Source organism: Sparus aurata, chromosome 17 (genome assembly GCF_900880675.1).
Source record: "Sparus aurata chromosome 17, fSpaAur1.1, whole genome shotgun sequence".
NCBI classification, from domain to species: domain Eukaryota; kingdom Metazoa; phylum Chordata; class Actinopteri; order Spariformes; family Sparidae; genus Sparus; species Sparus aurata.
The window spans coordinates 25985772-25999888 of record NC_044203.1 but is presented as its reverse complement, the minus strand read 5'-3'; the positions used below and the strand labels follow the sequence as shown (position 1 = coordinate 25999888).

At 41.1% G+C, this 14117-nt stretch overlaps 1 protein-coding gene across 1 annotated transcript in view; it reads right to left on the bottom strand.

The window, feature by feature from the left end:
* tmem145 (transmembrane protein 145) overlaps positions 1-14117 on the bottom strand; it is a 51158-nt gene that overhangs the window by 9643 nt on the left and 27398 nt on the right. The window contains exons 6-11 of the mRNA XM_030393567.1: positions 8673-8757; positions 8097-8168; positions 4702-4770; positions 3968-4048; positions 3560-3638; positions 1645-1738 (exon numbers count right to left, since the gene is read on the bottom strand). Coding sequence (XP_030249427.1) covers positions 1645-1738; positions 3560-3638; positions 3968-4048; positions 4702-4770; positions 8097-8168; positions 8673-8757 — 480 coding nt within the window. The remainder of the gene's footprint in view (positions 1-1644; positions 1739-3559; positions 3639-3967; positions 4049-4701; positions 4771-8096; positions 8169-8672; positions 8758-14117) is intronic.

Below are 14117 nucleotides of genomic sequence, written 5' to 3'. Positions count from 1 at the left end.
GTCAGTTACTTCCCCCTGTCTACAGCCAGGCTCCCATCTAAATGTTTAGCAATTTTTAACCAAATTTCAAGAAAATCTGCATAAGAAAATACTGTCCCAAGTCAGAAAACCAGGAGACTATTGCAGAAGAGTTACCATGGAACCTCAAACAGTGAAAAACTGTAGAAAAGACAACGAAAATATGACATTTCTGTTTGTCTTATGTATTAACGTGAGGAAGGTAACATCAGACCTGTGTGGAGGGATGAGGAGACATTCATTTTGATTCTTCCCTTAAGTCAGGGCAAAAACAGCCGATCAGTCATGTAAGTCATTAACTCCCTTAAATTGCATTCACTCTTTTCCTTAAAAAAAGCCCCAAACCACCCCGAGCAATCGTAAAAACTTTTTGCTAAACCGAGAAACTTTCTTTTCTACTTCTGCTGTTTCCACCACCCCCTTTTTTTAACGCAATACTTCAAACGTGCATAAAAATAAGTTATCGGAAACACGGCTTATGAAGTATTTTAAAAATGCCCATTGTAATTCCCCAAGAGCTCAAGCTGAAGTCTTTATATTGTTTGTTCTGTCAACTGAATGGTCCAAATTAAAAAAAATATCATAGATATGACATAACAGAAGCTGAAACCAGTAAAATCCAATAATTTATTATCAAGACTGTCAGTGATGTTGTTGGTCCTACTTGTCTTTGTGAGTGACAGTCCCAGTTGGCAGCTAGTATTTACAGGAAAAAAGACCAAACAAGAATGTGGTGCATGACAGTTGGCGAGGAAATGAATCAACAACTATTTTGATAATAAATAAATAAACCCAGCGTCTCTTTGGGTTTGAGGCGTCAACTTCAGCACCTGGGGAATTTGTGAAGGGAATGTTTGCACATTGTTTGACATACAGATTAAAAATGATAAATGAATCCACAGATTAATCGAATTAATAGACTATTATTGAATCAGATATTCAGCATTCTCTCTGGAATCAGTTTTTTTTGTTGGATTTTGCTTGATTTTGATTATGTCAAAGTCCACCACAGTTGACCTCCACATGAAGCCAAGATGCGGATTTGCTTCAACATCGGGTTTGCAAAATGGTTTTTTTTGTCCTTGCCCCTTTTTTTTTGCTCACGTGGAATATCAGTGAACAGGAGGCGAATGTTGATTCTGCATACGTTAAGCACCGAGTTTAACCTTTTTATTTTGCATTATGATATTTATATTGATGTTGGGAGAGTTGGGCCGCTGTGTTAAGTCTTATCCAGCACAACCCCAGAGATTCTCAGTGGGGTTAAAATCTGGACTCTGCAGTGGCCAATCCATGTGTGAAAATGATGTCTCACGCTCCCTGAACCACTCTCTCACAGTTTGAGCCTGATGAATCGTGGCATTGTCATCTTGGAATATATGTTATCAGGGACGAAAAAAATCCATTGATTGAAAAACCTACTCATTCAGTATATTCAGGTAGTCAGCTGTCCTTGTTTTTTGGGCACATAGTGACGCTGAACTGAGACCTGACCTACAAAAAAAATTGTTATCAGTATCAGCACTGAAAAAAGCATACTGGTCAATCCCTAGGGGGTAATGTGTGTGTGTGTGTGTGTGTGTGTGTGTGTGTGTGTGTGTGTGTGTGTGTGTGTGTGTGCTGTACCTCTGCCTCGTAGATGAAGAGGATGACGTAGGTGATTGTGTAGACAGTCATGTAGATGCTCAGTTTAACCGACCCGCTGTGGCTGATCCTCGCTCTGACACAAACACACACACACACACACACACACAGAGGGTTAGAGTTCACACAGACGTTAGACAAAGATAAGAAACACACACACACACACACACACACACACACACACACAAAAACAAATCATGCATTTGGTTTTCTGCACTCAAAGCAAAGACAGCTTAATCTATAAGCGGCTATTCAACCCGAACCGGCACAAAGGACTGGTGTGCTCAACTCTGAGTTTTCTATATCTAAAATTGGCTGCAGACTCATGGACACAGCAGGCTGTGAAAAAAGCTGTCCACGCTAACAAAAGCAGAAATTAATGCCTCTTTATTTGCTCAGCAGCGTTCAACAAATGGAAGCACTTCCGCGTTAAGCCTTCATCAGCATTTCAAACATCCTTCTGCTTGGACTGATTCATCGCCACACGCCAGAGCAAAACATATCAAGGTTGTGGGGTGGTTATCTCCAAACTGTCAACTTATCAGTTCCTCCAGATAAACAGATGTGTTTTTGGTTTGATGGTGATGCAGTTTTAAGTTTATTCACCAGGGTTTTAAGAGGATTTAGTAAGTGAGAGAGATCACAAAATCTCCTGAACCCACGGGAGGGTGTAATCCTGGAGTCGAAAAAGCCTGCTTAAAAATCTTGCAGGCTCAGTTTTCGCAACAAGAGTTCAGTCTGGAAATTATCCCAAGCGATTCAACTGGGCCAGGCAGGATCAATCTTCATACTACGAGCAGCGGTTTAGGTGATGAGTCACGGTGAGTCAAATCCTCATGAACAGGCTGTGTTAGCTGTTTGTATTTATTTATTTTTTTAAGAATCCTCATTGCGCCAATTTCTCACACAAAACTGAAGAAACCCACTTCTGGCAGAACATTTCACCACGTTTCAAAAAACAGCTGGCACGCTTGATAACTGGACTTTCAAATTGGAATTGGGCGACTGGAAAGAGCACCGACAGTCAGGCGAGGAGGGCATTTGTCCAGTCAGGTGTGAGATGGATACGAGCTGATGTTCCAGCGAAGGAGAACACTCTTAAATCATCTATTGTTTAGGCTATTTTGCCAAAAAACTGTAGGCGAAATCAAAACTTTGTCAGCAGCGAAAAACACAAGCCTCCAGCCAACAGGCGGAATACAAAAACAACAATCTTCACAATAGGGCTGAGGAATATATCAAATTTAGGAGATTATGTAGAGTCTAATGGATATCATCATGTTGTGAGTCAGCCACATGAGAAAAAAAACCACTGTAATAAATTACAGTACAGTCAGGGCAGTTCCTCTCAGGTATTCTTAAAAATATTGCTTATGATGGCAAATATCGCAATAAGTGATAATATGTAATATCTACACAAGCCTACGATAGATATCCATCTTCAGGTGAGGGGAGCTGATCAAACAGGCACAACAAGACATACAAAGTCAGACGGAAGAGGAAAACATGTCGAAAAATGCAACGAATCACTTCAACCACAATGATTTCAATTGGAATCAAGAAATATTGTCCATGTGAACAAAGCGTTTGACAATGACATTTGGTATCAACTGGTATAAGATCACCCAGACCCAGTTCACAACAGAGCAGCATCCATCTAATCCCCAGAGCTATCAGGTGGTTCATCCTCACTATCAGACCGAGCGTACGAAAAAGGGTTTGTTGACTGACACCTAACATTGTCATGTCAACGTGTTATGAGTGTGACAGCGAGGCCTCACGGTGAGAGAGACAGTCGGCTGCATAAACACACCGGCACAAGGTGACAGGCTGGCATAAACAGAGACAGGCACAGAGAAAATACACACAAACACAAAAAAGATGTGCGAACCCCCACCTGGTGACAGTGAAACCTTTGCCCAGCAATATGAGCATCAGAAGGAACACCAAGAAACTGACGGAGAAGAGTAATTTCCCTGGAGAGAGAGAGTGAGAGAAGAGGGGGACAGAGAGAGAAGACAGAGGGGGTAATTAGGCTGTGGTTTCACAATCTGTAATATCAGAGGGGTACACACACACACACACACACACACACACACACACACACACACACACACACTCGTGCATGATCTTGCCTATGCCCATCAAACCTTATATTGCACTTCTTCACCCCTGCGCACACATCCATCATCATCCACTCAATCATTCTGCTCGGGTAGTGAGTGATTTTCCGGTGCAGAGGCTAGTGTCAGTCAGCCAGCCAGTCAGTCAGTCAGTCAGTGGCCGATGCAGGGGAAGAACTCACCGAGTATTTTCAGGCTGCCGTTGCCGACTCCATCTCTGGCATACAGGCCCCAGTAGACACAATGGAACAACAAGCTGAGCACTGCCAAGTGAAAGAGATGCAGGTAGGAGATAAATAAGAGGAAGGCGGAGGGAGAAGAGAGGGGAGGAATGAGATGGGGGAGCAGCAGAGGGAGGGTTGTTGAAGGGGTTGAAGAAGAGGAGTAAAACAAGGTTTAAAAAAATGATGAGGTGAGGTAAAGAAAGGATAAATAATGACGACAGGGAGATGATAATGAGGAAGTAAGAGGAGGGCAGGAGGGGCGGCAGAGAGGGAGAAGAGAAGCGAGACTGAGAAGAATTGATAAAAGGAGATGAGAAAGGAGCAGAGGGCTCGAGAGGAGATGCAGAGCGAGAATTTAGAGGTGGCAGGAGGATCGAGAAGGGATTTGGAGAGGGGACAAGCAGGCGAGAAGGAAGACATTGAGATAAGGGAGGGGGAGGGGGAGGGGTGAGGGTGAGGGTGAGAAGAGTGGGATGGGTGTTCAACGGTAACAGCACGGTCCAGTGAACACTGTAACGCAGCGCGGCTGTTTGCAATAGTTCCCATTCAGAGGCTAATAAGGCCGATAATATCTCGGCTCTTGAAGTTGGGATTAAGGTATGAGATGCTGCAGCCATGCGAGAGGCTCATTGTTATCTTGAGTGTGTGTGTGTGTGTGTGTGTGTCTGTCTGTTCGGGACAGATGATCTCACCCTCTACACCTGCCGCGGTCATAAACATTTTGTAGGTTGTGTGAAGAAGCTGTCTTCCCTTTAGATTATCTGCAGGGAGGAAAAAAACAAAGAAATGAGATAGAGGTGATGGAGGTGTGTGTGTGTGTGTGTGTGTGTGTGTGTGTGGACAGAGATAAAAAGGATGGAGATATGCTAACAGATGGCGGAGGAGAGCGAGAGAGGTACAGAGAGTGAGAGAGAAAAAAAAATAAAAACAAGGGAATGGGCCAGATAAACGAGGGGAGCAGCCATTAGTATGCATCCGTCTTTTGATGACGCCGTGTACATCTTCTCCATCCTCTCTGCCTAATCTGGGAGGAAATAATTTTAATGCGTATTTAAGCAGGCAATTTTACAGCCAAAACACTCCTACAAACAGCAGTCACCCAGGGGAAAATTTACAATGGGAGGAAAGGGCCGTAAACGTTCTCACACTCTCACTGCCGCCCTGTGTAACGCAGACTTGGCCAGAACAAATGCTGCTGGATCCTCCTGCGGTTTCCCCCTCAAAAGGTAACGATGGCTGTCAAACAAACAGAAAAAGACCGAAAATCCTCTCATCTTCTCCTGATTTCTGTGTTGTATAAGTTTCCAATAATTCATAATCTGCATAGGACATTGTGAATATTGTTTTAATTTGTCATGAAAAATCAATTAAGGTTTTTTTCTCCCTCCGTTCCTTCCTTACTCACCAAAAGTTTTAATTAGTGAAAAGCAAAATCAAACAAAAAAACACAATGCCAAGTTGACAAGTCACCATTTTTCACATTTTCTTTCCTTTCTATTCACCCAACTACTACAACTACACAGCTAAACAATTCTAAAAGAAAGAAGGACAAAATCAGGAATAGAAAAGAAAAATAAATAGAATTAAATTAAAGTAAAATACAAAGTCATTTTTTTTTTTCAAAACTCAACAAGCTTCATCTTGTTTATAATTGACCATGGAGTTAAGGAGTACAATGTTCAGGGGGCTGCTGCAGGCTGATGATAAGGTATAAAAACATGGGCAATCAGTCAGGAGGTAGAACAGATAAAGCATTAGAACCAAGGGTTGCCACTTCTTTAGAAAGCGCTTGTGAGACCCTCTAAATGTAAACTATCTTTTCTAGGTGCAAAAACAACGTCATATCCTTCAGTCAGGCAGAAAATTATGAGGAAATGGTGGATAGTGATTTCCAGGACTAGAGTATTATTCGCCTGGACTCTTCCTTGAACAACAGTCTACACCAGGGGGGCCCAAAAGCAAACACCAATTGTACTGTTGAGGCACAAAATGGTACTAGAATCCTGTCAGTGTCTATTGTCACTCTGCCCGTCGTGCTTTAAAATTATATATAAAAAAAAAATTTAACAATATATCAATGACCAAAGTGGGGCCAAAGTTGGCCTGTTGGATGTTTGGAGCAAAAGATTATTTTTAATTAACTCCAAAAAATGTGTTTGTAATGTTGGCAAATATATTTTGTGAGGTAATAATGCTATTTGTAGGATACCTAATTATCCCTTAATGTTTTTTTCCCTTGTGTGTCCCATTATCAGTAACATTTTGGAAAAAGACGCAACAGTAGAAAAACAGCAGATCATTTATCTAATGGGAACATGCAGAAGATGTTAAAAGGTGTTTTTAAAAAGTCTTCATCAATACAATTCTGAATTAAACAAATTATTTCTCCTGACAATAGAAGTTGCTAAGGAGTGAGACATCTTGCATCTGTCTCATCTCTGTTGAGAGCTGCACATCTGGTCACGGTCACTCTTTTACACGTTTTTAGTTCAGATTGTTGATTCATCACAACAAATCTTCGAGCTACAGAACATAAATCATTAACCATCACCCAAGACATCTGAGCCTTTATACCCTCTGGTTTGCATAAACTACAGGTTAGAAACTTCTTAAAATACAGAAATATGACATTATCTGTAATCTTATCCGTATCAGCCATGAGAAGCAGGTAATCATCAGTCATTGCACCGACTGAAAAACTGTCGTATCATACATCCCTAGAATATCCCACTGAAGCTGGCAGAGGCAACGTACACATGGAGAAGAAGATACAGCCGTTCTTTCACGGCCTTCACGCAATCTGCATAAAATCACAATAAGATTTCAGCAGAATCCACCAGTCAAAAGACGTATTTGCACCTCATTATGTGGCTTTATTCCCCTGCAATGTGGCAAGCAAAGCAATAACCTTCCCATAACACTCTCTATTTAAACAGCTCCATCTTCCATTTCCAACCGATGTACTCATTTTTGGATACATATATAACAACAGAAGTCAATATGAGGATTTCGAAGGATATTTTAGCGCAATTTTGGAGCTCAATTTCCAGATTCTTCTCACTTTAACACAATGAGTTTGCCAGATTTACATTTGTCCTCATGTACCTCTTGTCGCATTCAGCCATGCAGATCATTTTGAGTCTCAGTCTTTTAAGGGTCTTTGATTCTTGATTGCAAGATTAAGTCCTTAGAATAGCAATCTGTGACTTAGTCACTTATTGAAATAAAACCACAAAAAACAAAATGTTTGTTAGATATCTTCACTTACAAGAAATATGTAGTAATTCAACATAAAAAGGACAGGAAGAGAAGGTTTTTCCATTTGTGCCATGCATTTTCCAATTACATTTTTAAAGCTGTGAGCACCTCATTCCAATAAAAATTGTAATGGCTGCAGAAAGTGCAGGTTTCTCAATGTCCCAGCTCATAAAACCAACATTATTTGCATAGTAGTTCTCAATCTGACAGTTTGGAAAACCCCAAATGCTGATTAAATAAATGAGAAAGAAAAAAAACAATTCTGTTACACCAAGTTCAGTTTATTTTTATTACATTCTGTAACAAATTAGTTTATTTTATTGTTTTTTTTAGGACTTAAATCTGAATTTTACTTTCACCTCTTCAGGCGTCTAAAGATCCTTCATAAGTTACAATCTTTGGTTGAACCGCTCATAACTCATCTACGACATTAAAGTCCGAAACTTGTGATTCGTGGCCACTGGCTAATTTGTCAGTGCGATAAACCACTGCAGCAGAGCTTTTGTTCTCAGCTGCCTCCAGTTATTTGAGCTGTGACCTTCGTGTGACAAACTCGCTTCACTAACCTTAAGGCTCTCCATTCAACCGTTCACCTTTACACAAAAACCAGACCTCGCTTTCGCCATGTTGCTCGTGCTCTGTTCTGACAAACCCCCGGCCCCACCTTTACTTATCAGAGGAAACATGAAGCCTTACTTGCACTCCATCAAGAAAACATGCAGATTTTAAAATGGACTTCTGCGGGCTTTGAAAGTCAGAAGAAAGTGTCTTTTTTCATGGAGGAAGAGGGAGAAAGAGCGATAGAGTAAGTGAAAAAGGCAGTACTTACAAGCAAAATAGCAGGAGAGGAGGAACACCATGGAGAAGATGACCAGGAACGTGATGTCCGTCTCCAGGATTCCTGTGAAAAAGGAGGAAGTAGAGGAGGGAGCGAATAATTGATGAGAAAGAAAACAGGGGGAGGTGGGAAAAGAGAAACAAAATGTACAAAAGAGGAGATGGGTTCAAAACCAGAACATAAAGGAGTCAGAGAGGTTCAGAGAATATTGAGAAAAGTAAGAGAGGGGGAGGATAGAGGAAGACAGAAAGTAGAAAAACAGATGAAAAATTCAGAGAGGCAGGTGGGAGATGAGGATATTGGATTAGTTAGGAAACAGAGTAACAGTAAGAGAGAGAGGGGGAACATTGGAGATGTAGGAATAATTCATTTAGAAGGTACTCGGGTCCCTTTCTTCTTTTCATCCCTTCCTCCCAGTTCATCTATCATCATTAATTCATTCAGGCGTCCCTTCATTATTGTAATTTGTTCAGTTCAGTGTGCTTTATTGGCCGTGCTAAGTGGTGTTGGCTTGTGCCATCAGCGATTGGTTCCATAATCTCTCTCTTTCTGTCTAATCACTCTTACCGAACTCATCTGCAGAGAAATGCTGCGTCCAGAAAGACTGGCCATTGGTCAGCTTCATCTCGTACTCCAGCCGCAAGCCATCGCCCTGCGAGGGAGGAGGGAGGGGAGCCAAAGTACACATAGAGGAAAAGAGAGAGAGGGGAGGCAGGTGAGACGTCTCTCACAGTTTGACAAGCTTTGCGCAAAATATACATTATTGCTTAAAGCTGCACTGGACAATTCTCCAGGTTGAAATGTCAGTGAGAGGTTACTCTTTAGATGTTTATTTAACCATTATTCTTGTGACATTTTGCTTTTTTCTTTAAAATTCTGTAGGTGGAGAACTACAGGACCTTTTAAAGGGAATAAAATGTTAGCAGTACAGTAGAGTGTATGAACAACAATAGAGTCCTGTGTCTGGACAGCATGAAGTCAGAAGGAATTAAATTGGATCAGAGGGCACTGAAGAAAAATAGCACAACATCTGAGTATATTTTTTGGTTTCATAATGGTACCCCATCTTTGCATTAATCCATCTATGTTCTCTGTCTACGGTAGAACTTCTGGGTTTAGTTTTCTTTGGTACGAGTGCTGATAACGATTTCAGAATCCGGAATTTAAACCTTTTTCCAACAACCTTACTTTACTAACAAAAGAGGCCAAACTTCTCAAATGTTAAAAGTTAAGCAGCCACACAAAACATGTTTATCAAACCATAAACTAATCTAAAATGTAAAAATGAGTTGACAAACTGTGACTGGACATTTAATGGCAGGTTGACAGCTACTGACTGACACTCCTACTGAGTTGGTCCCAAAAGGGTAGAGGTTCAACAGCCATCCTTGTAAACTTGTTATATCGAAATGTCAAACTCTGATATAACACTAGTACAGAAAAAGGTGATTCATCCCTCTTTTGAGAAAAACTCCTAGCGCACAAATTAAGATAATATAGTGCTGGTACAGAACTCATCCCAACACATTTGTAATGATGTTAATATCTGTGTAGCCTTGGGTTGAAAATGGCTTTGGTACCTTCAATCTGATCAAATCTAGTTAACAGAGATTGATTTTAAACATGTGGTATTAAAGTTACAAGTTAATATCGGAAAGATCAATATGATCAGGAATCCGGCATTTCAGGCCAGGTAAACAAAAATCTATCTAGCAAACAAAGTATGAAAATACAACCCCCTTGTGTCCGATGTTGAGTCTCATATCAACACATCACCCTGCTTATCTATATCTGTATACATATACAGCACAATCACTGCTGTTGCTGCAGACCATGAGGCAGTTTTGTTTTTCAAGATAACTGATTCAAAATCTTCTGCAACACAAAGTCATCTGAGCGAAACACTGCAAATGTACCAAACCGGTGGACTGGCTGCTCTTCTGTGTTTGTATTTTTTAACATAAAATTCCTGCCTACTGTATCACGACCTTCTTGACGGAGCCCAGATTTAAACTAACTTTTCCTTTAGCAAGAAAAAAAACCCAAACCTTCCTCTGTGAGGGAAAAACTGTTGGTTTAGCTGCTCATTGTAATTGTGCCACATAAGCAAGTCAGTCCCCCAGCTAGCCTGAAAAGTGCCTCGGGATCCCTCAGGTGTGCGGAGGAAGTTGGTGGAGAAATACTAAAAAAAAATAAAAATCTAGGCTGTTCAGCCTCCTGTGCTGCCAATGAGAAGATGACCCAAATTAACAGGCAGACAGGATGTGGATCATATCCATAGCAACAGTTTTCTCTGCTTTGATACAGAATAGTCTTGTTTTGTTAAGAAATATATTATTAACAGTGTGACAGACATCAGTCATTTGTTAGGCTCATAAAAATGTGATCAGATGTAATTGCTCTGCATTTTTAATGTTCTGAAAGAGAATATTTAGCGAGATAAAATGTGCAGAAGAGTAGAAATGCCGCAGAGAAGATGAACATACACGTGTGGTAAACCACAGTTGGTGATGATGTTAATTTTTGGCAGCCGCACAGTGAAAAGTGACAAACTCAAGTGAATTTGGGAGGTGAGAAAAAAGACGGATGGGAGAGCAGAGAACAAGGGAGGGGGAGAGGGGGGGACAGAGATGGGTTGACAATCAGAGCACAGAGAGCTCATTTCACACACACAAGTTCAAAGCCGATGGAGTTCGCGCTTGTTGCGGTGGAGCGAGGGAGAAGAGAGAAGGGAAAGGGGAAAAAAGACTTTGATTTCATTTGGCAGCCCGAGACTCCATCTCACTCCCTCCATCAAAAAGGGCGAGAAGCATGGAGCGTGCACTGCCACAAAATCAATACAGACACAAAGAGCAAGGAGACAGAGATAAAGAGAGTGATAGATGTGGAGACAGAGAAAGTTTAAAAAAAAAAAAGAAAAAAGAAAAGAAAACAGGTAAAGAGAATGGTGGAATGAAGAAGAAGAAAGAGCGGATGCAAAGAAGGGAAAGAGAGATGGATGCAGGAGAGAAAGCAGCGATGAGGTGGCACTTCCCACAGCGGGGATTCTCTCCCTCGGCGGGACTGACAGGATGATTTTGGGGGGTTTGCTTGTTGGTTTCAGGTGTAAAAGGCATCTGCGTCTGATGTACTGTACTGATATGACACACACTGAAGGTGTTCCCTGCCTTGTACAGCTTGTGCTCCCCTGGGCTGCTGATAACTGCATTTAATAAGAACTTCTTAGGGTCCTTGGGAGAGAGTGTGGATCTTATCTCTGAAACATTAAGTGTTGGGTTGTCGCTTACAGTTCAGTTTAATCTACAGCAACACATCGTATTCTATAAGATCATCATTTGTTTGTAGTGTTGCGGTCCTGCGAGAGCCACATTTCTCATTGAAAGTCAACTTTCTGTGAGCTCAGAGAAACAGTCCTGTTTCAAGCTTAGTGATGACGAATTTTCAGACTAATCCAAATGAAAAATAATATATCATTTATTTAGCTCAAATCCTGACGCACAACTACAGAGCATCAGTGACATCGCTGAAGTATGATGTCTGCACAGAGCTTAAAGGATAATATAAGATAACACCCACCGCAGCCACAGTCTGTTCACCCTGCTGCCGTCTGGCAAAAGATACAGAAGTATCTGCTGCCATATCACCAGAGCTACAAGGCAGCTTCATTCCCAAGGCCATGAGACTCCTGAATTCAACGTCAACAATCCATTGCCAGTTAAAAAAAAAATGTAGCAGGACACAAGGACTTTGTTTTTTGAAAACACTTGAAAGTGACATTAAATGTACTCTGTACCTACCTAAAATCAACAAATTTTGAGGGTATGAAGGTTCTGCGGTATTGAAATCACACCGACTAATATGCTCTTGACAACAAAGATAACACCCGGTACACCACTAATTATCTGTAGACTGTTGTATTGAATTACTGCAAATGAAAACTGACCACTTACTACTGCTGCTGCTTCACATTAAAAGCATTTAACTGCTGAAACACAAGTTGACTTTATTTTGAAGTAGGCTAGTCAGGGTCTCACAGCGCCATCAATGATGCATCTACAGAGCAAAGCAATGGTTTCTTTTCTTTCTCTTTGAACATTTGTTGACAGCATATATACATTTGAAAACGGAACAAGAAGGAGCTGTTGGATAAAGAGCTGCAGGCGACAGGCTGCACACCTCCAACTTCTCAGTGAGGTAATCAACTCTTTTTTCCTCAGTAACACAGTCAGAGTCACCATTAATTGAGATGAATAATCGTTATGCCCGGTTCAGTTGTATCACGGGTAAAACAGACTATTGTGTCAAGCCTAAAGGGTCTGAAAAGTAACAAGTAAATTAAAGTTATGAAATTATAATAAATATTTGCTTCTGTGATGCAGATGCATGTATAAAGTTGCATAAAAATTAAATACTCAAGTAAAGAACAAGCACGTAGAATTGTAGCTTGAGTAAATATACTGAGTACATTTCAGCAGTGGTCTCTAGTAGGGATGTCCCGATCAGGTTTTTTTCACCCCGATCCCGATCCGAGTCCTTTAATATTTAGTATCTGCCGATACCGAGTCCCAATCCGATACTTAGCCTTAACTAATATTTTCCTAGATAATACAGCTGCATTAAGAAAAAAAGTACCTGCATCTAAGCTGTTCCTTAATAGGTTTTTATTATTTTGTTGAAACAAAGTATATACTTTAATATAGCTCTTTCTTATTCTGCATATGCTATTACAACATTGGCCTCCACCTTCCATGTGTTAGCAGGTGAGTGTGTGATGCTGCACTGTGACAGCAGACCCTCGTGTACAGCAGCTGAAGTGTGTGTGAGACGCAGCTCACGCTTGGTACCTCAGTATCATCCTTTGCTTATTTCATGTACTTTACGTTGTCACATAAAATGACGTGGACACGTTGCTTGTCTATTAACGCGTTCAGCATCTCCTGGATTGCCTGCTTTACATGCTGTATGAGACCCACGAAACTAGTGCGCATATACCGGCATGTTGTAACTCGAAAGTGGAATAAATGTAATGCAGAGATGGTAGGGCATACCGGGAATTCAAAAACTCCATGTGACGAAGAAAACCCTTATCCTCTACCACGGAGATGACCTGGTTTTCCAGAGCGATTAATTTGATGACCCTCTCTGTAATATTTGTGGACATGTCGCTGAGGATATTTCTCATAAATGAAAGTATCCGCGACTGTTTGCTGCGTGCGTCTCCTTGCCTGTACTCTCGAGTGAACACGTTGTATTCTTTGAGTTTTTGTTTTGTATATGCTGTATCAAATGAGTAGTAAAATGCAGCTCCGCGAAACGGCCATATAGCAGATGTTACATGTCGCCGTTGGACTGCTTTCGCTTTCTAATTGACGTTATTTCCACACTGCAGACACTTTATTCACAGATTTGCCAGAGTAACGCCACGCGCGCGTCTGCGTTCTGCCACAAATTGTGCTCTGACGTTAAAAATAAATAAATAAATAAATCGGGCTTGGGTCCACGTTCAAAATTGCCTATTCCGATCAGCGGAAAAATGCCCAGATCGGCTCCGATCCCGATCCTACAGATCGGATCGGGACATCCCTGGTCTCTAGTATGGGTCAAGTTCTCAAAACACTGGGCCCTTTATGAAAAATCATTAGTAAAAGCTGACTTTTTCATCCACTGTGAAATTCTGGTATTTCTTAGCCCACCTCAAGTGTTTTGGCCTAGTTTCACCTCCTGTGAAGTGGTTTAGAAAACTGCTACTCGTCCTCTGAGAACTCTTCAAGACAGCCTTTTCTTAACAGGATTTCTGCTGATTGGGGTCGTGAATTTGGAATTAGCAAATGATGTATCTGTGATGAAGTTGCTTTTCTAACTCTCAGGGAACTAAACTCAGAGTATTGATCTTCTCATGGTGTGGTCACACTTTGGATACAACTGATTCAGTTGCTGCAAAGCATTTTAGAGTGCACCGCCCCCTTAGAAACCTTTAGCGAATCCATTATATGACTTCACGTCATTCTGCAG